General features: G+C 39.0%; 1 protein-coding gene across 2 annotated transcripts in view; it reads left to right on the top strand.

Annotated features, from left to right (window-relative positions):
* The window catches only part of NNT (nicotinamide nucleotide transhydrogenase), a 47,813-nt gene that overhangs the window by 7,611 nt on the left and 14,253 nt on the right, over positions 1 to 25,949 (top strand). For both annotated transcript variants that reach the window (XM_075079173.1, XM_075079174.1), the window contains exons 3-19: positions 146 to 375; positions 1,527 to 1,744; positions 3,215 to 3,302; positions 4,024 to 4,112; positions 6,329 to 6,516; positions 7,292 to 7,425; positions 9,137 to 9,328; positions 10,444 to 10,597; positions 11,505 to 11,666; positions 12,425 to 12,535; positions 13,333 to 13,478; positions 14,456 to 14,651; positions 15,270 to 15,503; positions 17,400 to 17,560; positions 18,997 to 19,176; positions 23,347 to 23,506; positions 24,831 to 24,912. In XM_075079173.1, the coding sequence (XP_074935274.1) occupies positions 146 to 375; positions 1,527 to 1,744; positions 3,215 to 3,302; positions 4,024 to 4,112; positions 6,329 to 6,516; positions 7,292 to 7,425; positions 9,137 to 9,328; positions 10,444 to 10,597; positions 11,505 to 11,666; positions 12,425 to 12,535; positions 13,333 to 13,478; positions 14,456 to 14,651; positions 15,270 to 15,503; positions 17,400 to 17,560; positions 18,997 to 19,176; positions 23,347 to 23,506; positions 24,831 to 24,912 (2,725 nt within the window). The remainder of the gene's footprint in view (positions 1 to 145; positions 376 to 1,526; positions 1,745 to 3,214; positions 3,303 to 4,023; positions 4,113 to 6,328; positions 6,517 to 7,291; positions 7,426 to 9,136; positions 9,329 to 10,443; positions 10,598 to 11,504; positions 11,667 to 12,424; positions 12,536 to 13,332; positions 13,479 to 14,455; positions 14,652 to 15,269; positions 15,504 to 17,399; positions 17,561 to 18,996; positions 19,177 to 23,346; positions 23,507 to 24,830; positions 24,913 to 25,949) is intronic.

The following is a 25,949-nucleotide window of genomic DNA, read 5'->3' as shown; positions in this document are numbered from 1 at the left end:
ATTATTCTGCTGCCTCATCCTTTAGGAGGGAGGTTTGCCAAGTGTGACGTGTCTGCACGTGTCTGTGCAACACTGAAGAGTGCCATTCATAGAAATTCATTAATGTTTAGTGCAACTAATGCAGTCTCATCTGCCGTTCTTACAGGAATTCCTTATAAACAGCTGACTGTAGGTGTCCCCAAGGAGATATTTGAGAATGAGAAGAGAGTGGCTCTATCACCGGCTGGAGTTCAAGCCTTGGTTAAACAAGGCTTCAATGTTGTGGTGGAATCTGGTGCTGGAGAAGCTTCGAAATTTTCTGATGACCATTACAGAGAAGTTGGGGCAAAGATCCAGGGGACCAAGGAAGTCCTGGCTTCCGATTTGATTGTCAAAGTAATTGCTGTATTAATTTCCTATTACATTCTTTTTGCAGAAACATACAGGTCATTTTTTCTAATAGTCTGCTGAAAGTCCAGTAAGTAAGCTCCTTTAATTTAATATTTTCCATTCCAAGTTGTGATTCAATTTTAGTCTGTCTTTTTGTTTTTTTTAATAGCTTACATGTACACCTACAGTAATAAACCAGTAAATGGCAGCACTGAAAAAACTGAGGGTAACTTCTTATCATGTTTTTAACTGCCTTGGAGGAGTTGTGTTTTCTAGAGCAAGGTAGACCAGTTCTGGACTCTAATCAGATAAGATCCCTCCTCTAAGAAACTTTAACTCCAAAATTAGTAACATACCACTCAAGTTACTCTTTAGAGAGAGTTGCTTGGAATTTTGAAGTTCCAAGTTCCTAACTTTTTTCAATCAGGCATCTAACAATTCCACAGCAACAGTGCGTTTCAAAAGTATTTGTAACTAGTTGAATTGTAGTTGATCTGGAAAGGCTGCTAAAAATGAAGTTACTTGACAGGTGTTAGATTGTGCAGAGTCCTGAAGGGAAAAAGACCTTACACTTGATGTCGAGGCTTTGTTTAACTGCTGTAATGGAAGTTATCTTGTCAGGACAGAACATAGAATTTCTGTGAGCTAGTTTGTGAGCAACTGTTTCAAGTAGGTTTCTTTCTGAAGTAAAGTGAGAAACTCAAAAAAGTGAGTGTAGTTCAAGATGAGTATCTGCTGGACTTCATACTTGAAATTCCCTGTATGTAATGGTACATTGCAACCTCATTAGTGATTCTTACCCTGCAGAGCTTAATTGGCACATCTGTTCACTAATCATTTTGCTTCAAAATGGCTGGTTTTGGGGCAGCTGTCTGTCATAAAAGCCAGTAACTGCTGGTTAGAAGCCATCAGATCTTTCTGAAGGCATGTGCTGCCTGTTACTGCCCTGTCACTATTCTGCCTAGAGCTAATTCTAATATGTGGATTGCAGTTAAGAAGTGCAGTTACTCAGTTCAGTAGTGCAAACAGCATTTGATACGCTTCCTTCCTTGTATAGTTTGTGGATGGGAATTGACAGACTGCAAGCTGGGAGGAAGGAAGTAGAAGATGCTCTGATTTATTTCCTCTGATTAATCTGGAAACTTCTCTTTCTTCAGGTGAGGGCTCCTATATATAACTCGGCTCTAGGTGTACATGAGGCAGATCTTTTTAAGGCAGCGGCTACCCTGATTAGTTTTATCTACCCAGCACAAAATCCAGACCTCCTGAAAAAACTTGCAGAAAAAAAAACTACTGTCTTGGCTATGGATCAGGTTCCACGGGTCACCATTGCTCAGGGATATGATGCACTTAGCTCCATGGCCAACATTGCTGGGTATGTATCTTACGTTTTTTTTTTAATCCCCTCTCCCCCGGCTTGAGTGAGTATAGCTGAATTAAAAGCTGTGTACTTTAGTATTAGGCCCATCTAAAACAATTCTGTCTCTATTATACAGCTCTTTCAAGCAGTACAAAGGTGTTGGAGGTGCCGAACAACTTAAACTTCTTATGGTCAGCTTTGCAGTAGACCAGAGCAAGGCTTTAAAAAAAAATAAATTGAAGGCAGTTCTGATTCCTGGATGCTTTGTCTAGTGCGTTTTTTTTATCTGAACTAGATCAGAGAGGCTCAAAGATACCCTTAAGACAGCTTGAACACAGATTGTCTGTCATTGGGATCTGATGTTGTTGGGAGCTAACTAACCGAAATAGCACTCTGTATGAATGCAATTGCCATGGCAGATCTAAACAAAAGGCCAAATACTCTCGGACATCTTCATGCTTTGCGACTGGTATTGTAGGTATTGTAGTGAATTAAAATGTTGTTGTCAAGCTGACTTCTGTTATTGGGTTCTGTATTGCCTTTTCCATTTTTTTGACTTTTTACATAGATGATATTTGTGAGGCATAATAAGCCTTGGAAAATGCTGACAGATTTTGTGGACACCAGTAGTATATATCCACGGACATGTCTGGTTGCTTCTCTGTATTTTCATTTTGTGTAATTGTACTAAAATATATAAATTCATAATGTATTTTAAAGGTATAAAATCCACAAGCTGTATTCCAAATTGGAGCTAATTTCATGGCATACAGACCTCCATACATCCTTGCTAGAGATAGGAAAGAGAGTGGAATGGGACTGTTGAACCACAACACTGTTAGTAAAAGTGCAAGGAAATGTGTACTGTTGTGAAGAGAAGACACAACTACACATCAGTCCGCATTTTCAGGTAGCTCTGCTGATTTTAACTTGGTGTCCAGCTAATCATTCTTTGATGGCTACAAATCAGATGGGGCAAAAGAAGTAGCAAGGTTATGCCATTTTCCCTAAGCAATATAGCTCTGCACAGTTAGGGTCAGAGTATCTTTCCTGAATGTGTGCTTGCTTGTCTTAAGTGAGCTTACTGCAGAACTACTCTGGGTTTTGCAATTGCCTGTTCATGTTTCCTAACAAGCCTCAGGTTACAGCCTTTGAAGGTAGCTTCAGAGACCACAAAATTAACGTCTGGCAAGTTATGCATTTATTATTCAGGTAAAATTTTATTTAAGGGAGGCAACAGTTGCAGACATCCAGTATACTGCAGTCCAAAAATTCTGTCTGAAAATGTATGCCATGGTTTAAACAAAAAGAAGGCAAGAAATATGAACAAAGACAGACTGTTAAACTTGTGTTCAATAGTAAAATATTAAACTTGCTTTATCCTACACATGCTGTGGTCAAATGTTCCTCTTTTTGATTGCTGTCATGAATGGAATTGTACAGCACCTGGGAAAATACTGATATGTGTTCATCCTTCACTGACAGTTACAAGGCTGTGGTACTGGCAGCAAATCACTTTGGTCGATTTTTCACGGGTCAGATCACAGCTGCTGGTAAAGTTCCTCCAGCCAAGGTATGTGCATTTAAACAGATACTCTTGCAGAAGAATGTGTGAGTTCCTGAGCACAGCTAACTACTGCTGAAACTGTTAAAAAGCTTTTTTTCTGGCCTTGGGGCTGGTTCTAGAGACATTAGAAGTCCCTATAGTTATTCCCATACCAACTTTTGTTCACTACTGTAGTGTCCTTTTTTTGGGGGAATAATAGAATAATTTGAGTTTTATTTAGGTTTGCTTAGTTTTAAACATCAGACGAGCTATACACGGATGGATTTTCCCCCCCCCCCCCCCCCCCCCCAAGATGGGGAAAGGTAAGGAAGCAGTTCGGCAAAGTTGGAGATGTTGGTATTTCTGGTGTGCTGAAGGTTGCAATGGAAAGGATTGCTTGATTGGAATTGCAGGTGGATTGGGTTGAAGAGAAATGAAAGTAGAATTGGGAAGGAAAAAAAAAAAGACAAATTAAGGAGAAAGCCTGTAAATACTTACATAAACTATTAGCTATAGGTGATTTGGATGACCTGTAAGTGAGGTTAGGAGTTAAAGTCTTTAAACTGTTATATTTATGGGGCAGCTTTACCAAAGTAATTTTGGGATCTCTGTCCTAAGGTAATTTGTTTAAATGGCTAGTTAATGAGACATAATCTACAGTACTACTGAAAGCGGTACAATGCTGTTGCTTTCCTAATCAGCACTACCTTTAGTTTACGCTCCAAGCATGATGATGGTATCATTATAGGTCTTGATCATTGGAGGAGGAGTTGCTGGCCTGGCCTCTGCAGGAGCAGCTAAATCAATGGGTGCAGTGGTTCGTGGATTTGATACTAGGTAGGTGTGTGAAAATGGTAATAGCAATTTGAAATTGTTTTAAGATTAAATAGTTTGTAGCTATATGACAGTTCAAGCACTTGTCCTGCACTGAATCACAATTCCTCTCCTACCAATTTTATGCCATCATTATTCCTCTGTTTTTTTTGTACTTCAGAACAACCAAACCTTCCAAAGAGTCCTTTCAATTAAATAATTCAGAACTATGAGTAAAAAATCATTGCTTTATGAAATTGAGAAAGTTAGGGCTGTTACCCAGAATTTCATGTTTCTGTTCTTGGCGGTACAGGGAAAATAGTGAAGAACTAGGAACTCTTTGGAGAGACACCTCTTTCCGCCTGCTGAAGGACAGAAGAACATCAAGTGATTTTACTTACGCAACTCAAGATGAAAGAACAGAAGCTGCAGCGGAGGCTATTTTAAATGCTGCTTTCCTCAAGTCTTTCTTTCATGTTTAGAAGAATTATTTTGTCCCGTAGCCATTTTTTAGAGTAATAGACTGGGAAAACTACAGAGCACAAACATTTTTCTTATAACTAATGAAGCTTGCAGTCCCTGTAATTTTTTTCCTATTAAATGGCCTTCTTATATTGAATTTTTATATGCTTAATACTGTATTTGCATTAAAAGTAATTCTAGAATCATAGAATGGTTTAGGTTGGAAAAGAGATCTTTAGAGGTCATCTTGTCCAACCCCCCCTGCAATGAGCAGGGACACCTTCCAACTAGATCAGGCCGCTCAGGGCCCCATCCAGCCTGACCTTGAATGTTTCCAGGGATGGGGCATCGACCACCTCTCTGGGCAACCTGTTCCAGTGTCTCACCACTCTCATAACAAAAATTCTTTTCCTTATATCCAGACTGAATCTTCCCTCCTTTAGTTTAAAACCCTTACCCCTTGTCCTGTCACAACAGGCCTTGCTAAATAGGTTGCCCCCATCTTTCCTATAGTCCCCCATTAAGTACTGAAAGGCTGCAGCAAAGTCTCCCTGGAGCCTTGTCTTCGCCAGGCTGAACAACCCCAACTCTCTCAGCCTGTCCTCACAGCAGAGGGGCTCCAGCCCTTGGATCATTTTTGTGGCCTTCTCTGGACCCGCTCCAACAGGCCCCTGTCCTTCCTGTGCTGAGGGCCCCAGAGCTGGACGCAGCACTGCAGGTGGGGTCTCACCAGAGCGGAGCAGAAGGGCAGAATCACCTCCCTTGACCTGCTGGCCACGCTGCTTTTGATGCAGCCCAGGGTATGGCTGACATTCTGGGCTGCAAGCTCACGTTGTTGACTCCTCCAAATGCGTTATACATGTTTGTTTTTATGAAGAACTGGCATTTAGTGCTGCTTAACTGTATCTAATATGAAAGAATAAAAATGAATATATCTGGAGATTTATGATGTGCACTATGAAAAAACATTTGCTTCATTTTTTTAGAAAATCTGCATATGCCTTAAAACAAACTGGAAAGAGTTTATTTTTCTTAAAAGCATGATCAAAATCTGTCCAAAAATTTTCGGATTTTTTAATTCTCTTTTAAGCATCCTGTATACTTTTATCTTGGTGTGTGAGAATGTTTGTGTTGAATCCTCTGCGTGTTCTGAATGTTCACCTAGCACTGAAATTTAGTTTCATTATTTACTGTGATATCATGTGATGCAAAACAAATTACAGATTTACAGTATAACTGTAAAACAACCAACCAATCAAAAAAACCACAAACCCCAAAACCCAACCAAAAACCCAACACCCCCCACAAAACATCACCCCCATGCTCCCCCCAACCAATTTTCCCTGTGAAAATAAGGCTTACTAGTATTTCCCATTTCACAGATTAAAGACAGGCCTGCAGGTTGTGTATTTTATCACCTACTGTAGGCATTTAACTTTGGGCCATAGATTTACCTAGTCATGACTAGAGAAATGGGTGAGCAAAGTTAGTAAACAGTTAAGTTCTCAGTTTTGAGACTTGTCTTGGAGCAACTCTGCTGACTATACTGGAAACCATAGGCTGCCTTCATTCCTTATCCAGGTATCTTCATTAGGGACCTAAAATTAGTGATGCAATTACTTTTTCACTAAATACAGAAAGCTTTTAGTTATGGTCTCCTTGTTCCTAGAATAAGTTTTACATCTCTTGTCTGAAGACTGCTACTAAAAAGACCAGAAAAGTCATGGTGGATTTTTAAACTAGTGATTGTTTCCTCCCCTGCAATTTTGTTTTTGTAGAGCTGCAGCTCTGGAACAGTTCAAGTCTCTTGGTGCTGAGCCTTTGGAAGTAGATGTAAAGGAATCTGGAGAGGGACACGGTGGTTATGCCAAAGAAATGTCCAAAGAATTTATTGAAGCTGAAATGAAACTCTTTGCCAAGCAGTGCCAAGATGTCGATATTATCATCACTACAGCGCTTATTCCAGGTATTTTTTAATGCAGAAGATGCTAATTTTCATTTATCTTGTGTAAGTTGGTGTGTTTTGGAGCTGTGCCTGTAGTGAAACAGGGGTGTTCAGTGAACTATGTCTGTGTAAGCATGTACCTTCTACCTTTGCTGATAAATGCCTGTTTTTAAAGCATCTGCCTTTTTTTTCCACAACTTTTGTTTTCAAAACTGTCAGTGTTTGATTCAGTATCATGTTTTCTTATTAAAGAAAGAGTAGATGGTAATTAAGAATATATAATTCTCTTGCATATTTATTGCATCACTGCTTCTTCTGCTATCTAGATAGTGCGCTGAAACAAGTCCAGTTGAAACAGTACTGTCTTTTGTGATTTATACATAGTAAGGTACAGCTTAGGTTCTAGTGCTTTATATTGTACAACATCTGTCTTTAATGACTTAGGATGTGGCGGGGTGTTTGGTTTTGTTGTTGGTTTTCTTTTTTTGTTATGACCTGACAACATCCAATCTTACAACTCAATTTACTGAGTACAAAATTGGACTTGCCAGCATCTTTGGTGGACTGCCCATGCATACCTTGTTTATATGCTTGGGAGAAAGATGTTGTAACATCTTGTCTCTCTGCCTGTATAAACAAACCTTATGTGACACTTCATCCTAGGTTACAGATTACTTGAAAATTTTGCTTACAAAAAAAGGTTTAGAGAGAGGGAGAAGGGAAGAACTCATCTCTTGAGCTCTGCAGATGAAAAGCTGTATTTTGTGTTTAACTTTACTATGCCTTGTCTTGTCAGGCAAAAAAGCTCCTATCTTGTTTAAGAAAGATATGATTGAATCAATGAAGGAAGGTTCAGTTGTTGTGGATTTAGCTGCAGAAGCAGGGGGAAACATTGAGACTACAAAGCCTGGAGAATTGTATGTCCATAAGGTGAGCATTGTAATCTGCAGATCATTCACAGTTTGCATGAATTCGCGTTGTGTATTTAAAACTGTATGCTGAAAATTAGTAGCAGATTTTGCTATTTGGGTTTAAGTAATCCTTTGGATTTGCATCTGGTCACTAATTATCTCTAGGTATAACAATTTGAAGATTTTTTTTTTAAAGAAACAGGTACCTTTGTGTAGTGTTAATTTGGTTGTTAAGTATGGAAGTGTTAGTACTTAGACTTCCAACTCCAGTGATTTGTCTCAGTTGAGGATGTGGTTTGATGTCTCTTTCTTTGTCTACCTAACGAGACAGCAGTAGCAATCACTGCTTTGACTTGCTCACACCTCCCACAATTGAAGGTTAACCAGCCCCTGTTACCGGTACAGCTAAATAGGTCTAGACTATATCAGTGTTTGCTTCAGGGCAAAGTGTCTGGTTTAGCTGAATATAATTTCAGCTGTCCTTGCATGTCTTTAGCTTTGCCAGCATGAGTGTGTCTGCCCTAAAGTATCCAAACCACTTGTAACCCAAACTAGGAGTAGAGCGAATTGGTTCATTATAGTAAGTAATTTTGCTCTGGACTGAGCTAACTGCTTTGGTTTTGCTCCAGCGTTTGTTGGCTCAGTTGAGAGCTTGTTTTTCTGCTTTTTGGGTTTTATTTTTGGTACTTGTGAGAAATCCACTAGCAGTTAGAGAAGTTTGGGTGATGACATTAAAAGTAACAGATTTCCAAGGTTGTTGTTTGGTAATGTAAGCACATAATGCTGTTATTAGGGAAGCCTGTAGGACATATTGCTGCTGTGGTTGTCATTCATATAAGCAGGGCTATGTGTGTATTTATCATGAGTCATGCATTGTATTTGGTGTTGTGGTTTTCTAGGGCTTTTGATGGCATTGCTTAAAAACTGAAATTAGAGTATGTAGAACAGAAATAATAAGATGCTTGCATGAAGCATTTATATAGGGTGCTTTCAGTCAGAGGAATATTACCCCTGGATATAGCGTACTGGCACTGTGCTGTAGAAAAAAGCAGCATTGCAGAACTATTAGCAGTATGGTGGAGCATTGCAATAAGAAAATAGAGTTCCTGGAAGCATGCATGGATCTTAGCTGTAAGTGGCAGGAGCAGTGTTTTAACACAAGCCTGCTTGAACATGAAGAGTGTATGCCAGCCTCAGCTTCCCATACCTTCCAAAAGCTCAAGAGCGTGTTAGCCAAGTATACTCATATTTGTTTGTTAAACAGTGTGGATGTATTGTGTTACACCTTTACATAAATGTGAACCTGGGCATGTTACTTGCACCGCCAGCTAGCTCTGAGGAAGCTCCCTTCACTCCTGTCGTACAGAAAGTTGCCTCCAGTGCGTGCCTTCCAGAAGGACTGAGCAGATGCCAAGCATTGGGCAGGATAACCTGTTACCTGGTTGCTTTAAGAAGCTAAGTTCTGAGAAAATGGTAGGATTTGGAGAGGAGAAGCTTGTGCACCAGTACGTCGTCTTCTGTGTGTAGGCTTCTTGCTAATAGCATTTAAGGTGTTGGGTTTGATCATGTTGAAGTCTTTTAACCGTTGTGAGTAATCCTCCCCTGACTTAATCGTGTTAGAGCTGGGATGAAAAACAGAAATAAGTGGAACAGTTCAGGATATATTCGAAGCGATGCTGCTTCTTCAGAGGTTGAACTAATCCTTAATACTTTACTTGCATTTTTTTCAGGGTGTTACACACATTGGCTACACAGACCTGCCTAGCAGAATGGCTACTCAGGCCAGTACTCTGTATTCCAATAATATTATCAAACTCCTCAAGGCGATTAGTCCTGACAAAGAGAACTTCTACTTTGATCCAAAAGATGAATTTGATTATGGGACTCTGGATCATGTTATCAGAGGAACTGTAGTCATGAAAGTAAGTCAGTAAATATTCTCTTCTTAATTTGTGAGTACATACTTTTACATTTTTCAGTGTTATCTCTCTAAAATGAATTCAAAGATACTGCGTGCCAACAGACTTCGGATGTGGCTTGATGGACAACATGGGCAATTGTGTTCATATTCAGCTGAATATTCCTCTGTCTGTTTTTGTGAGGGGAAACCTTTTATTTTGTCATCTTGTTATGGTTAAACAAATACCTAATGTATACTATTGAAAAATAGGAAAAAGATACTTGCATATTGTATTCATGTGATAAAAGCATAGTTATTTAAAACATGCTACAGGACCAGAAAAACTTATTTTTTTAAAATGAATCTATGTTTCTATTCTATAAGAGTAACTTCAGAAAAAAAGCAGTGGAACTAGAATATGCAGGATCATTTAAGCTCTATTAGGAGATAACAAAATAATAACTTAGAGTATTGGCTGGTATGTACTCTCCTCCTGCAACTATTAAGAAATAATAATTTGTAGTTTAGGTAGGAGATGTTAATTTCTGAGTTTTGCTGCATAATGTTGCCAATATTTTGTAATGCTTACCAAAAATGTTTGGAGGAGGCTTGCACTGACTTCAGCTCCTCCAGAACACTGAAGTGTGGTGTACAGCATAGGTCCGACAGCTCCACTAGTTGCCTGCCCAGAGACCTGGAGAACAGCAAGAAATGTGGGACATCATGCTTGGTACCTAGCTGAGGACTGGGCAGGCTCATTACAGTTCAGATCTGCAGCAGATTTTTTTATTTCCAAGACCCTGTTTTGTTTTGCATAAATGTTTTCCATTTAAGGAACTTTAACTCTTTTTGTTTTTGTTCCTGCTTTCAAGCCTTGTGCTGTGTTTCTGCCAGGTGCTCTTGAACATTGATATTAAATCTTGTCTGAAAAATGTGTAAAGCAGTATGGTTACCTTGGTCAGGCTGTACTGATCATCCAGCCTTGCAAACTTCTGCTGATGCAGAAAAGGAAGATGTTCCTGTGGCATGGCTGTAGGATGTTAAGACTTAATATGAGTTGCAGGATTAAGAAGAGTAGGCTTCTGTAACTGTAATGCATCTGCCCTGTTAGGGATAACTGTAAATCTCTCTTGACAGGATGGTAAGGTGATTTTCCCAGCACCTCCGCCAAATAACATTCCTCAAGGAGCCCCTGTGAAACAGAAGACTGTAGCAGAGCTGGAAGCAGAAAAAGCAGCTGCTATTACACCTTTCAGAAAAACTATGACTAGTGCATCTGTATACACAGCAGGTAGGCAACTTCTATAGTTGGAGAATCAGTGTAGATTCCCCTACCCTAACGCTCATTTGGCTAATGCTTACAAGTTGACTCCTCGTCTTACTCATTCAGTTTAATTAGTACCTAGTTAGGAAAGCAGTTGATTGGCCGGTGTATCCTAGTGCAAAATCAGTGTAGTGTAATAATTACTTTTGAGAGGGGAAAATAATATTTTTACAGATTTAACCAAAAGTATTAACATGGCAAACAGTGCTGACTCACGTTGTGTGCACGTATGTGTGTTTGGCTTTATTTGAATAGCAGTAAAATCCTTAAAATTCTGAAGGACTCCTGTGCCCATACTTTGCAGCAGAATCAATTCAATGCCATTGCTTTCTTCAAACTTTAATATATTGTATGAGACTTAAATGCCCACAATCTACTGAAGTACTGAGAATAGGACATTTGTTTTGACGAATAAATATTGGCTCCTCTTGTCATTTGGTATTCTGTGTGCATCAGTCCTTCTGAATGAGGTAATAAATGACTTGAGTATTCTTATTTTTAGCTTCTGTTCTTCATATGCATGCTTTGAGCCTTCCAAGTACTATCTCACTGTGACTGTGACTCTCTTGTATTTTTGCTGTAGAACAGGAATGTGACAGGATTCAGTGTTGGTGTAGAAACCTATCTTTGTTGCTTTGTGTGCATGCATAACAAAGATGTGTGTGTTATGTTTATGGTGTTATTTTCTACTGTAAAAGAAAGTGCACCAAAAGAGCCTTGTAGTTGACAGAGATGGTCCAGCTGGTCTTGCAACAAGTCCATGCAGAAAACTCAATTTTCCTTTTAGCTCAATACTGGACTCCTGTAGTACAATGTTTAAATGCAAGAAACCATTGAAAAGTTATAGAAAAGTTGTGCTGTGCTTTTCTTCTAGGTTTAGCCAGCATGTTAGGACTGGGCATTGTAGCTCCTAATGCTGCGTTCACACAAATGGTGACGACGTTTGGCCTAGCTGGAATAGTGGGGTACCATACAGTATGGGGTGTGACTCCGGCGCTTCACTCTCCACTCATGTCAGTGACCAATGCTATCTCAGGTAAGCAGCTATCACACAACTGCTTATTTTCTATATGAAGTAGGCACAGCTGCTTTTGTTCAAAACTTTAGACAGAAGTCTGCTGATACGCCTTTTAAAGTGCTAAAAAGCCTAGTACTACTTTGCATGTCTGAGTTTACTTACATAAATAGCAAGGACTCCTTTCTGAGAGTATGTTTTTTCAAAAGAAGGGCAAATGTCGTGCTGTGTATTTTTACTTTTTATAAGTAATTTTTCACTCTTACCTGTTTGATCTAAAGTTTCTTTTAATTGAAGTGCTGCAGTCTCTCCTTTCATAGAACACATCTTTCCTCCCAGCTTCCAAAATATTGCCCTGAAAATAACTTGTCTTTCGTATTTTCTGCATTCTTTTTTCCTCCGCTCAAACCATGTGTTTGGGGAGGGGGACGAAGAAACTCCTAAGTGACCCATAAGATTCATTACTCTGTAAATATGTAAGATTTTGTATATCTCTGTGTATATATGTGACAGGTCATGAGCCTGATCTACTTTGATTGTTAAAAGCAAAGTTTCTTTTATCAAAGAAGTACTCGGAGGCCTAATCTGTGCGTGAGGCACTGTACTTCAAAACTATATTTATGTACTTTTTTTTTTCTTTTGAAAAATGTTTGTATTGCTGAAAAAGACTGCAGTAGTCTTTTGCTTATATAGTAATGTGTAGAGTAGGGGTCAAAATTTTCTAAGAGCTGAAAGGAAACCTTTTAAATGTCAGTAACACTTTCTTATCTTTTAAATAGGGCTAACTGCAGTTGGTGGGATGGTATTGATGGGTGGAAACTATCTCCCTGAAAACACTCCTCAAAGCCTTGCAGTGCTTTCGACCTTTATCTCTTCAGTCAATATTGCAGGTATGAATGTTAGGTTTTCTCCTGGGGGTAACTTTAAAGCACTTGTATAATTCTTTTATTTCTTCTAGCTCCTTAATTGTATAGATTCCAGAAATAGTATTCTGGGAATAGGATCTGAGAGCATCCATCAGTAAAGACATCCCGCCCCCAAATTTTCATGGTAGTTATTATGTCTTGTTTGCACACCTTGTGATGTCATGGTTTGTTTCTTTTTTTTTTTTTTTTCCCCCTGTTAGGGAAGCATTTAAATGTGCATTTTCCTTTTACAGTATCCCTTGGGTGATGATTATATGCAATACCTTTTCCTGTATATCCCAAGATGGTACTGCATTTGTCCTTGTATTCCTTTTCCTACTTGAAAAATATGCTAGAGACATAGAACAAAATTCTGTTTGCTTGAGCTTCAGAAGTCCCAGCTTCATGGATAAAAAAGATAAAAAAATGAGCAACATGACCTATAAATGTGTATTTTTGCTACAGTAGATGGGGGAAAGGATACAGTCATAAACTAAGCTGTGTCCTACAGTCAGTGTAGAGTATGGAGCCAGAGCAAGTCCTCCAGGCTTTCCAACTCCTCCTTTTATGAATTTCCTCCAAAGGTTAAAAAGACAACAGGATCTCACCTTGATTACACCTTTGTTTTTTGGTGGTTTTCCAGCTTACTAGCTTTTCAGAGTTTTTTTTTTTAATGTCAGTTGCTAACTTTGTGTGGTAATGCAGCTTAACCAAATATTTCTCTTACAGCTTGGCATATACTTAGTTTCAGATTTTGAAACTTGTTCCTTTACTTTGGACAGGTGGGTTTCTAGTTACACAGAGAATGCTGGATATGTTCAAACGTCCCACAGATCCTCCTGAGTACAACTACTTGTACCTACTTCCTGGGGGCCTATTTGTAGGAGGTTATGCAGCTGCTCTCAATGGTGGCTATGATATTGAACAGGTAAGATAACTTTGTGGCTCTTAGCCTACTGTTCACAGCAAGGTATGCTTCTTCACTGTTTCCTGAGGAGTAAATTGCAAATTATCCATGGTCTTTTCATCAACTACATATTCCCACACACCAATCTGAAGTTAATTAACTTCAAGCTTGCAGTCATACTCCAAATGCTGAATCTGCGAATTTTAAAAGCTTTCGAAATTTTTTTTCCTGTGAGGCAGCCAGGTTTCCTAATTTAGAGGTTAAATGTTAGAGCAACTACAGAAATCAGTTTTTGCTTTAAATGTTTCTGAGAATTCACCTTGGCATGACAGTCAACGTAAGTATAACGTCTAGATGGAATGAGATTTCAACACAGAGGGGTGTGGAGGGATTGTACCTATAGCAGCTTATGGTAAGCTCTTGTTTGCATTTGTTTTAATAGTAAGAAAAATCAATGTGTATTGCCTTCTGTGTTTGGAAGAAAGTTAATCCAAACATACTGTTACGTCAGGGGATTGTAATATATTTGATTTTTTTTTCAGTGCACGTAATGCTTGTGTTTTTGTGACAGAAAAGCAAAAGCAGTTTGTACATGCTTTCTAGACAAGTACAGCTCAGTTAATTTCAGTTTATTTATACTTCTTGAAAACAAAAACCCAGAAGTGCCGTAAGCAAATCCTGAAACCGCTCCTATAATGAACAGGACAGTTTAGCTTTGGGCTTGTACTGAAGAAAAACTTGCTTCTGAACTGATGAAGAAAATTGGCTTGACTTGAGTGTAGTATTCACAGTGTGGATAAACCAAGGTCATAAAGTGGGGAAGAAGTTTTAATAGATATCACATTTTAATTGGCCAAAATCACAGCCTGTGCAGCAGTTTCTCACAGTCAAGAGTTTTGACTTCAGTTAAGAACTGTGACTTTCTTTCAGAAAAAATTTTATAATGATTATGCACGTTGTCTGTATGTATGCATATTGATGTTTTTCTTATTTTGAAGATGATGTATCTGGGCTCAGGCTTATGCTGTGTTGGTGCCCTGGCTGGACTGTCCACCCAAGGAACAGCTCGTCTGGGAAATGCTTTGGGTATGATTGGTGTTGCAGGAGGTTTAGCAGCAACTCTTGGAGGCCTTAAACCCTCACCTGAATTGCTGGCACAGATGTCAGGTGCAATGGCACTTGGTGGTACCATAGGTATGTGTATGATAGTATGAACTAACAATATATGCTCTATCCATGCATTTATGCAAGCTGTGTGTACACAAAATACTGTATAGCTCACAGGTGGACTAACTTATATTTATGGCTTGTGTGTGTTATTTTGCAAATATGTGAATGAAGAATCCCTAAGTCCTAGGGCTTTTATTAATGCATCAGAATGTGGTAAAGAATGGGGAGAGGGGTGGAAGAGCAGGAACACATCATCTCTTAAGGAAACTTGGTATGCAGAGGTGAAAGAACTTGCCCGACTTCATACTTGTATTCAGTTCCTGACTGAATGCTGCCAAATTCCCTTTTTCACACTGTGCTTTTGTCACAGAAAATGTTGCATTTCTCAATTTTTAGTGAAGCTTCTAAGAACATGATATGCTTTAATCTTCTAATTTCCAGTATGTCTTCATTGCATGAAATACCCATATGCAGCTTTCAGTCAAATACCATAGCAATTTCTAGTGTAGAACAAATTTTTCCATTGGAACAGGCATGTGTGTGCATGTGTTCATTGCACAGTGAACCATGACACATTTATTTCTAGCTGCACAGATTAGTTGTGTTTTGTAAGACTTCCCTTCTGTCTTCAACTCTCAATAGGTTTGACAATTGCTAAACGCATCCAGATTTCAGATCTGCCTCAGCTAGTGGCTGCTTTCCATAGTTTGGTTGGTTTGGCTGCTGTTCTCACCTGTGTAGCAGAATACATGATTGAATATCCTCACTTCGCTACTGATCCAGCTGCAAACCTCACCAAGGTTGTGGCATACCTTGGCACGTACATTGGCGGAGTGACTTTCAGTGGGTCTCTCGTGGCTTATGGAAAACTGCAAGGTGAGACCTTCCATTCAGAATTAAGTATTTCTTAAAGGTTTTTTTTCCACCCCCCAGGGTTTAGCTTTGCCTGTAGACTGCTGTGTAATCGGAAAGAAACCTTGTATTTTGGTTTATACGTTTAATTCTGAGTGTCCTCTTTTCTTCTTAACTGTTTAATTTGTGTACAGCTTTAGTTGCAAAAGGTTTGTTTTCAGTGCTCGGATATGCTACTGCTATTGATTACCAAGTCATGTAACCTTATCTCAATTTGTCTTGCCTGGAAATAAGTGTTGCTTTAGTGTTGTTAAGATGCTGCTGCCTGACATTGTTTCTCTATTTGATTTTTTTAACTTTTATGATCGCAACTTTGTATTCTTGAGTAGACATTTTAATTGAAACACTGGTGTCAGTGGACTCAGTGAGCACGGCTGATATTTATGGGATTTTGTTCTTAGCATTGCTTGCTTAATTTAGGTAAGGTTGCTTGCAGTATCAGCTGAGACTGCCTCACTTCAAACTGCGCAGTTCACTGTCTTATTGCCTACTGTGCAAACTCCATGCTCCATACCACTTGCTGGTTTAGTAAATGTGCCTTCTAAATTAAATACTCACTAATTCCTAATCGTTATGCACCTGAAGGTTTCTTTATTGCATTTATTTTTGGTTTTGTAAGCACACAGCTTTTGAGAGACTGCGATAATACCTGTACTAAGACGTTCCAGCTAAGAGCTTCCTATTACTAATCCTGTTATTAGCTTTGCAGTAGTTCTGTTGGGAAACATCTGTTTGCTTTCTTCAGTGTTTATGAGACCAGCCATTGAAGGAGGAAGTATGACATGGATGGAAAGCTGTCTTCTCTAATAATCTTTTGAAGGATTTGTCAGTAGTATGTATTTCTGATGTATTTCTGCTAAGTAGTTACTCATTTATTTCTTGGTTATTTTTTTTCTTCATCTTACCCTCTCCACCCCCTCAGTGATTTGTGTTCGTGCCCCTGGTGAGCTTCACTGCCTGTTTCAGCCCACTCTCCTGTTTTTGTTTTGTTTTGTTTTCTCCCTTGCATTTTCATATCAGCATGATAATAATTAGCTTGTCTATACTATTGAACTAGAGGTAGCAGGTCACACACTTTGGCTTCTAGTCCTGAGACCATCAGTTCATTCTTTTCCTTGAATTCAGGTAAATTTGAGATACTTGGTAAGTACTTACACCAAAAGTAACAGAGAAACCTGGATTATTTTTACTCCTTGCTGTGTCGTTCGGGGGTAGGGGTGGGGAAGCTTAGGGTGAAAACAAATATCTAACTGTCTTTTTAAAATGAATCACACAAGTACCAAACTCTTTTGTCCCCAAGTCTCCGCTGGTGTGGGAGGCTGTGGGAAGTCTGTGTGACTGAGGGTACTGGTGAGATTAAAGCATTTGGAAGTAGGAGTGTTTTATATTTGGGGTTACCTGTGTAGTCATATGTCGTAGTTTTCTAAGTGCACAGCTTTTGAGAGACTGAGATAATACCTGTACTAAGAAGTTCCAGTCAAAAGCTTCCTATTACAGTGTCATACACAACATGCAAAGACTTGGGGCCAGAATAAAAGTATGTTGTTTTTTTTTTTTTTTAAAAAAAAGCTTTTCAAGAGGAGAAGAGGTTTTTTTGTGGTTATTCTGAAGCACTTGAGCGAACTTAGGAAGTAAAATGGGTTTAAGCAGGAGTATTTGAAAATCTAGAGTAAGTTTGAGTGTGTTGCAGTACTGAGTCAGCACAAGGTTTCAGCTTCCTCTAACTTACTTTATCCTCTGTCCCTCCCTTTTTTTTTTTTTTTAATTTTTCTTTTGCTGAGGCATTCAGCCTTCTCGGAAGGCAAGAGGCAGGCTCTCCTGCATGAATGTGTCAATCTCTGAATATGCATTTGATTCCAGGTCTCCTGAATTCTGCACCGCTGCTCTTGCCTGGTCGACATGCATTGAACGCAGGATTGCTGGCTGCCAGCATTGGTGGAATGGTTCCGTACATGATTGATCCTAGTTACACTACAGGAATTACTTGCTTAGGTTCTGTGTCAGCACTCTCGGCCATAATGGTAAGTCGGGGAATTGTGGGAGGTGAAACAAATGAAACAAGTTGTTCTTCAGCTTTGCAAGCTTTCTCTTAATGATTTTATTTTACAATCCTGAGTCACAATCATCATAGTGCCTGCATGCTAACTTGCAGTAGCAAGTAGCAACTGACTTTCCTAAATCTAGCTGTAAAGCAGAACTGTTCCAGAGCACAGGTCTGTATGTATATAATTACTTTTTGCAGCTATGACTTAATGGAACCTTTTAGATGAAAAACTGATATTTTAAAAGACTTTTTGGAAAGTTTATCCTTAAAATATTCAAAAGAGCACTGGATCTACAGGTTATCATAACTTAGTAATATTATCCCCATGTGTAGCTTCCCCCATTCACTCATCCCAGCTGTTGCAAAATTTACCCTGAATGTTACCATTCTGTAAACTGAGTCTTGCAAAGACTGCTCAGTATAAATCCTTTAATGGTATGAACAGTTTGTGGAGCTGGTCGGATGTTTTTGCAAGTGAAAATATGTGACTATGTACAGGGTGAGGACAGTGGAGTGCCTTCCTGTCCTCTCTCAAAAAGCAGAATCGGTAAGTCCAATCCTCAGGCCACAGCTTGATATCCCCTACTTTAAAAATACTTGAATAGGTTATTAAGTAACTGTCACGATCCACTGTTGGGTTGCACAATTTGGCAGAAGTTGAGCCCCCTTGCTTTCTAACAAACCTCAGATAATTCTGGGTGGCCTGGGGGAGGCTGGGCTTAACTTCTGAGTAATGTTCAATTGGATGGGTTATCGTGACCAGGTTTGTTGTATTATTGGGAACAGAATTAAGACTCAAAACGGAGTCAAGTGCCAAGTTACTTTATTTGGCCGCCAACAAGTACGCAAGAGAAAAGGAGAGAAAGAGGAAAGAAAGGCGAGAGTGAGTTACAATAGCTACCCTCACGGTTCTATGGCGTCCCGTCAGTCCGATGTATCTTCAGTCCGGTGGGGGAACGTTCCAGCTGGTCTCCGCTGGTTCCACATTTTATAGCATTGTCCCGTTGCATAGTCAATGAGCTGGTTTGCGTAGCCACACCTCCCACTCAGCAGTGGGGCGCGTGTGCACTATTGTAACTAGCGGGTGCTCAACGGTTCCAGAGCGTTCCAGGGGGTCCAAGCCCCCTTCCCATATGTTGTAAGATGACCCTGGGGCCAGGCGCATGTGCAGAGGACTGGGCCTATGTGCTCCGAGACAAGAAGACAAAGATATGTATATGTTCCTGTTGGGTAGGACTTCCTCAGTCGCTGTTGTGGTGAAGCCTTAGTAGTCAAGCCATTCTGTTGAAAATGTTGAGACAAGTTTCTAGTCCCTTACAGTAACTTGATATTTATTTTTCAGTGCTGCAGACAGACTGTCTTCTCTCCATGTTCTCCTTAGCTTATAGTGATGTATTTTCTTTCATTTTGCAGGGTGTCACTTTAACAGCAGCTATTGGAGGTGCTGACATGCCTGTGGTTATTACAGTACTGAACAGTTATTCTGGATGGGCTTTGTGTGCTGAGGGCTTCCTACTGAACAACAACTTGCTGACGATTGTTGGTGCACTCATTGGCTCCTCTGGCGCCATCCTCTCTTACATCATGTGTGTGGTAAGAAGTCAGCAGAAATGGTGTGCTTGTTTCCAAGTAGTGAAAAACCTTATTTAGCATGTTTACTAGAAAGGTAAGCAATTGGAAAACTAAATTGCTAGGTGCTTACAGACCAGAAAATTCTCAGTTGAAACTGCTGGACTAGATGTCAGTCATCTCTCTTTGGTTTGGAGAGTTAGATACTTTAAAACTGAGGGAAGCTTTTGCATTCACTTGAGCACTGAGGGCTCAATCTGGGCTCAAGTAGGTATGATTACTTGTGCTTAGCTGTCATCACTCTGCAGTGCTGTTAAATTTAACATAAATTTAAAGTTTATCAGCAAGAGATACTTTAAGTAGTGAGTCCCTTTAAAAAAAAAAGTTTGTTTTGATTAAAGAGTAATTTAAAGTTTGGTTTTCTTGGAGTGTAGGAGAGTGCTAATTTCTTCAGAGCAGCTACTTCGAAGTACCATGGGGTGGCAGCAGGCTTACATTAATTTACTGTTGATACTAATGTCTGTGTCAGAGCAAACTTGAGTTTCAACTCGGTGTAAATCATATTGTGTTATCAGTAATGGTGTCCTTTGAAACATTTGTGCAGAAGTCTCTTGTTTTCCCATGTGTCTCTCCGTTTTGTTTTCAAAGATGGGGAGGTATGACTTGAAGACAACTGTTCACAGAGCAACAGCTGCCACCCTCCTGATTCTCTGTTGTGTAATTCTGTTTCACTTCTGCTGTTGTGTTCTTGTGTGATCAATGTTGCTGTTCTGCTGTGCTGACATTTTGCTGTGGTCAGCCCTGGCTGTCTTCTTGTACTTTGTCTCTGCTGATAAATAGTGTTGTTACCATGTTAGGATTATTCAGTATCATCCATTCTCATCTCTCTTGAGCAATTATTTCAGAAAAGCTTAAAAAAGTAATTTTGTGCAGCTTTGTGGAGGTGAGTTCAAATGAACATTCCCAGGTATGAATTTTAAAGAATCTTGTTCTTTCTTGAACATTTTGTATCTCCTTATCAAAAAGAAATCACATTATGTGGCTTATGGGACATCTTTTTATATATAAATAAATATACATCTATATTTGTATAAAATCAGCAATTTAGTTCACATCAGTAGAAAGCTGATGCTTATGGGCAACACAGGTGTGGAAAGCGTGTTCTTCAGGACTTAAAAGAACTTGATCTTTAGTGAAAACATGATCTGTTGGGTGCATATTTACCAGTAGGCATAGTCACTCTGTACCTTCATTTTTCACCTCTGTCTTCCTCCTTTTTTTAATTTATCTTATTGCTAGCTCCTCTCAGCACTCGCAGAGAGTTTTGAGATTCTTGTGTCTATTGGTTGGAGTAATGTAGGTAAATAGGAAGCCTGGGGAAGTAATTAGTAAAATAGTTATGCAGTGATAGAGTGGCTTTCCTCTATGTATTTGTCAAATTTTAGGAAGTTTCGTTTTTGAGGTAGTATTCTAGAAGTCTTGTGCTGCTTTGCATAAGCTCAGACAATTAAAGTTGATCAGCCAGTAAAATTGAAGTTACTTTGTATAATTTCTGCGCAATAAGCAGAATAAGTTGTTTCTAGCCTAGATTTTTTTCCTGCTTTTCTTCCTTTAATTGAGATAATTACTTTTAAAAGCATTGTTATAATCAGGGGATTCAGTGTCATTGTCTTGAAGCTGCATTTCGGGATTAAAAATGCTCAAGAGTGTCAGTAAACTCTGCTTTAGGCTATTGCAACCTGTGCTAATGAAACAACAGTTTTCCCTCCCCACCTTTTTTTTCCCTTCCCCCCTCCCCCTCCAGCATGACTTCTATCCAAAGCACTATATTTATTGAAGCTTATCTAATGCAGATGAGATGGTGTTTGTAGAAACACCTTAATGGTTAAAACATTTTTTTACAACATTTCCAATTACTTTTTTTTGTGATAAAACTAAAGCTAATCATCCATTATGTATTCAGATAATCACTTAGTTTTTGAACTTGTATCTGCTTGATTTTCCACCCATCCCTCTTTTGAACCTATTAGTAGGGTGAGTTAAGGACAGAGAATTTAAAATCAAAACAAAAAAGCAAAGGTCTGTACTGTTCACTCTTCCTGTGAACTTTGACTTCTTTTAAAACACTAACAAAATGTATCATCTTCAGAACACTTGATTGTATTAGTATGTCCTCCCTCCCCCTGCCCCGAGTGAATACTTGATGGTTGCAACTGTAGTATTAGAATCAGTATGCTTAGGGGTAGGGAAGATGCTTCAGGTCAAACAGGAATGTTTAATTGGGGTGATGAAACAGAGCAAGAGAAGGGACAAATTGTGTTAGTCTTACAAATTGTGTGCTGGCCCATCACCTGTACTGGCTGTGTGGTTTCCGTGGGCACAGTGAAAGACATCGAGTTCTCAGGGATCAAGGGTTTGGTTTCCCTGGACTGTGAGCTCCTGGCCGGTGTCACCCATGCATGCACAGCACAGAGGGCTTTTTGCTGGTGGTTGGATTGTCTGTGAATGCTGAACCCTGTTCTCTATTCGTACATGTCTGTGGTGGTTAAGAAGGCGAAAGAGGCTGTAGAAGAGTTTCCACGCTGTCCCTGTGCTGCAAGCAATCGTTGCTTGATGAGGTCTTGGCTCATTTTGAAGTCTTCTGTAGCACCTTTTTTTTTCTTGGTCAGACTTCCCTCTTCTTTCCTTGACTCTTTGGTATGGAGTCAGGCAAGGGTGCTTCAATCTCATGCTTGCTTTGTGTGGATTCTCAGATTTCTAATAATATTTGAACATTTTTTTTCCTTTGACCTGGTCTTACTGTGTTCTTTTTGGTTTAGATATGTGTAGAAAGTGCTTTGTTTCTTGTAAGCTTAGCATGTGTGGTATTTGAAGAGGGTATTCTTCTGTCTAGGCTGTCTTACTTAACACTTAGCTGCTGTAATATACTAAGTAGTCTGTGTTTGTGTTTGACGGTTTAATATTGTGATATCTTAGAGTATATGAACTACTCTACCCACTGTAGACAGTAGAAAGATGCCAATTTCACTGCATTTGTGCGCCTTCCTTACAGTATCTGAAGCGGTGATGATTTATCAGGATAAACAAGTTAGAAGAACATCTGATATCTTTGTTGTGCTTATTTGCTAGATGATGAATTTCAGAATCACACATCTTCTCATGCTTTAGCAAAAAACCTGTGAAGTTGCATGATTTGAAAAGTCAGTGGAAAATGGACACTTGGAAGCATACTTTCGTCTGGGTGTTTCTTCTCTTGTATGTGTGCCTCTCCAGATCCATTCTTAAATTTTGCTGTGGTTTCTAAGCTAGCACAGCAGATGTATGACACACGTTTAATCAAAGAAGCAATTTATCCTGTTCCTTTCCTGCTTCCAGAGTTTTGTTTACTGCAATTACAAGTTTTGCCTACTTCCAGATATTGCCAGGTACTGCTTTGGGACCACGGTCACAAGGAGACATGCCAGTGAAAGCGTTTAGCCAGTGGCTTTTCCTGGCTATGTATCTAATGGAGCCAAATTTTCGGGATGTGTTCTCCTCTTAAAGCTTCTAGTTTAAGATCTCTTATTCCCCTTTGGTGCTCAGCCAGTAAGTTAATGGCCCCCTTCAGTTCATTACAATTTGTTTTGAGTAAGCATTTGTTTAGTTTTGTGTGGCTCCTTAGCTTTGTTGTGTTCTTTCCTGTCTTGATGCGGTAGGAGCTTTGCTTCTATACTGCCTGTGAGAGCTACATGGCTTTCATGCTGTTATATAGCAGTTCTGTGCTTGCATGTTGAATTGCTCAAGAACTTAAGAAAATACCTGCAAAAATTGTGTGTGTGTGTGTGTATATATATGTATGTTAAAAAAAAAATCTGTCATCAAATATGCATTCTTTTATATCCCTCCCTTTTAAGAACAAAAAGAGACCAATATTTGCTATTTGTGTTATTTTGTTCTTTGTATTGGGGAAGTGCTGATGCTCTCTCATTACATGTGTAATATAATGCGTTAGAAGCTGATGTTTGGCTATTGTTGTGTTAATCAGGGTCTGTTTTAAGAAGCCTGTTTTAAGTAGTTTTGAGTTGTAAGCAGGAAAAATCAGCAGATAAAGACTATTGTCAGGAAGGCTTTAATATTTTCAGAAGCTTTCTTTGTAGACAGCTCCTTTGTTTTTTTATTTCACCTTTAGCTCCTTAAAAACCTTTTGTCTTTCAGGCTATGAACCGTTCCCTTGCAAATGTGATTCTAGGGGGCTATGGCACCACGTCAACAGCTGGTGGGAAGCCCATGGAAATTACTGGAACCCACACAGAAATCAATGTGGACAATGCCATTGAAATGATTAAGGAAGCCAATAATATTATTATTACTCCAGGTAGGACACTCTTTGACTCATACAGCAAGATGCTCAGAGGATGTATTATTTAAAAAAAAAACCCATAGAAACAAAACAAGAAACTAGCCTGTCTTGCAGTTGCAGCATAGCAGCAGCAGGTTGAATGTTGACTGGGTCTGTTTTTGTCCCCAGGTCAGTCATCAGTCCTTTGCGTAGACATGTGTATGGCACTTTATTTTTCCTTATGTGTGTCTTTTCAAACTTTGTCCTATTTATTTAGGTTTTAAATTCTTCAGGATAAAGACTGTCTTTTGTAAATTATGTTTACAGTTAATTTTGTGTACAGCTCTTGTGGTGTGAGTTTCCAAGCACTACCACAGTACCAGTGGTCCTAATAACAAAATATCTGTCTTTTAAGTTACTGAAAGAGAGAACTTTGTTTATGCTTCTCATCTACTTGCTCAATTCTGTATTGTTTTAATAAAACAAAGACAGAAAAACATCTTAAATGTCGTTAGTATACAGTAAATACTGTAATTAAAGTAGAAGAAACCTTGAAGACCAAAACCCTGAGTTGTCTGTAACTATTAAGTTGGCTGTGGGCTCATATGGTTCAATAGCACATTCCCCGTTGGGAGAGGTCAGGTAGGGAGTAGCTCAAGACTTGTTTTCCCTTGAATGAATGGCACGGCCATTGTGTTAAATTTATTTTAGCATTGGAATGAGAAGAATGCTAAAAAACAAAGTGGTCTTTTTGCTTTGGCTTAAATGAAAACATCAGTGAGGTAGGGTTCTAATTTGGAAAGTTACCTTTGTTTCCAACAAAGCTTGCAAACATCTTCAAGGAATTTGCCTCTTGTTCCTGTGGTCAAACCCTGAGGATACCATTAATAATATATACTCAGGATTTTCATTCTGGGCATTACTGATCTGATGAATAATTCAGACAGACTGAAAAGATTATTTGCTGCTAACAGCCATATTCAGCTACTAGATTTGCATTATGCAAATCTGCTATTTTTTTGAGGATATGGTGGTGAAGTAACCTGATGGTGGCTTCTTTATCAATTTTTCAGTGTACCTGTCTGAAACATCCTTTTCTGACAGAGAAAGGAACATGTGTTTTGTTAAGCTGAAATAAGTTACTTGTGTAGTTTGACTGGTTGAACCACTACACTGTTAGTGGTCAGGAGACCCAGAATATGAGAGTCTGAGGTATATATGAGATACACATAAAATTTGTTTGTCTATTTATTTTTAATTATGAGAGCTTCTGTTTGTGTGGGAAGTACACTTACTGTCTGTAACTATTCTGTCTGCACTGCAACAGTAAAATAGCTTTAAAATATGGAAATTTTTTCAGGTTATGGTTTGTGTGCAGCAAAAGCTCAGTACCCCATAGCTGATCTGGTGAAGATGTTGAGAGAACAAGGGAAAAATGTTAGGTAAGTGCTTTCCTTGATGAAAACTATTACAGGTTTGGGTTTTTTTTGTCATTCCATTAAAATCACTACAAATCTGTGCTCTCATTTAATTTTTCTTTCAGCAGTCATTACTATGCTGATCTCTCTCTCAGAAGTACTAGCTGGAGGAATGCTCTAGTCACTAACCTGTAGCTGAATATCAAGGAATTTTGTGCTTTAGTGTGAAACGTATTTCTGCCTTTTAATGATTTTAGGAAATGAAGATCCCTTATTTTTTTACACTCTCATTCAATGTGGTTTTTTGGAAGTAGCCCCAGCAGTTGGAGAATATTTTTGGGGTTTTTTTTTTGTTTGTTTGGTTTGGTTTTGTTTGGTGTCATGCTGAAGTTCTGTTAAAAAGAATGGCTTTAAAAGGTAATACCTTATTGTACCAACAAAATTTTACTTTTTTGAAAGATAAGTTAGCTCCTTTAGATATATGTGCTCTGCTCTTAGATATAGTAGTACTTTTCTACAAAACAAGCCATGAAGTTTTTTGACAAATAAAACTTTAATGTAGCCTTTTGTATTGTGTTCAAGAGAACAGGAAGGAGCCTCTTCTAAAGATGGAGGTTGGGGAGCTCTGTGAAAACAACCACTTTGTGGAAATACATTATTGTGAGTAGTAATCACAGCAGCTGACTTCAGTGCAGGGAAAGCAGGGAGAATAGTCTTTCTTTATGCTTGTAATCAATGGGGAGAAAGCGCAGGCCTAATTTATGTGCTTTGAATTGCCTCCTAGAGAAGTCTCCATTAAGAGGGATTGTTTACGAGGCTAAATAGCTTTGAAGTTTATTTAAGCCCTAATTTGCTAAGGAAATGGTCCTCTCTGCTTGTGAAACTTCGGGAATAGTTAAAGGGGAGCAATGGGAATAGTTGAGACTCCTAGGCGAAAAAAAGAGAGCCTCCTGCAGTATGGAGAAGTGTTTGCTGGGGTCAGTGTGGTATGAAGTGAAGTAGATCAGGCAGGAGCCTCTGCACAAATAACACGGGACTTTTTTTTTTTTCCTGGGATAACT

This window comes from Phalacrocorax aristotelis, chromosome Z, assembly GCF_949628215.1.
Source record: "Phalacrocorax aristotelis chromosome Z, bGulAri2.1, whole genome shotgun sequence".
Taxonomy (NCBI): domain Eukaryota; kingdom Metazoa; phylum Chordata; class Aves; order Suliformes; family Phalacrocoracidae; genus Phalacrocorax; species Phalacrocorax aristotelis.
This window is presented reverse-complemented; position numbering and strand designations above follow the sequence as displayed.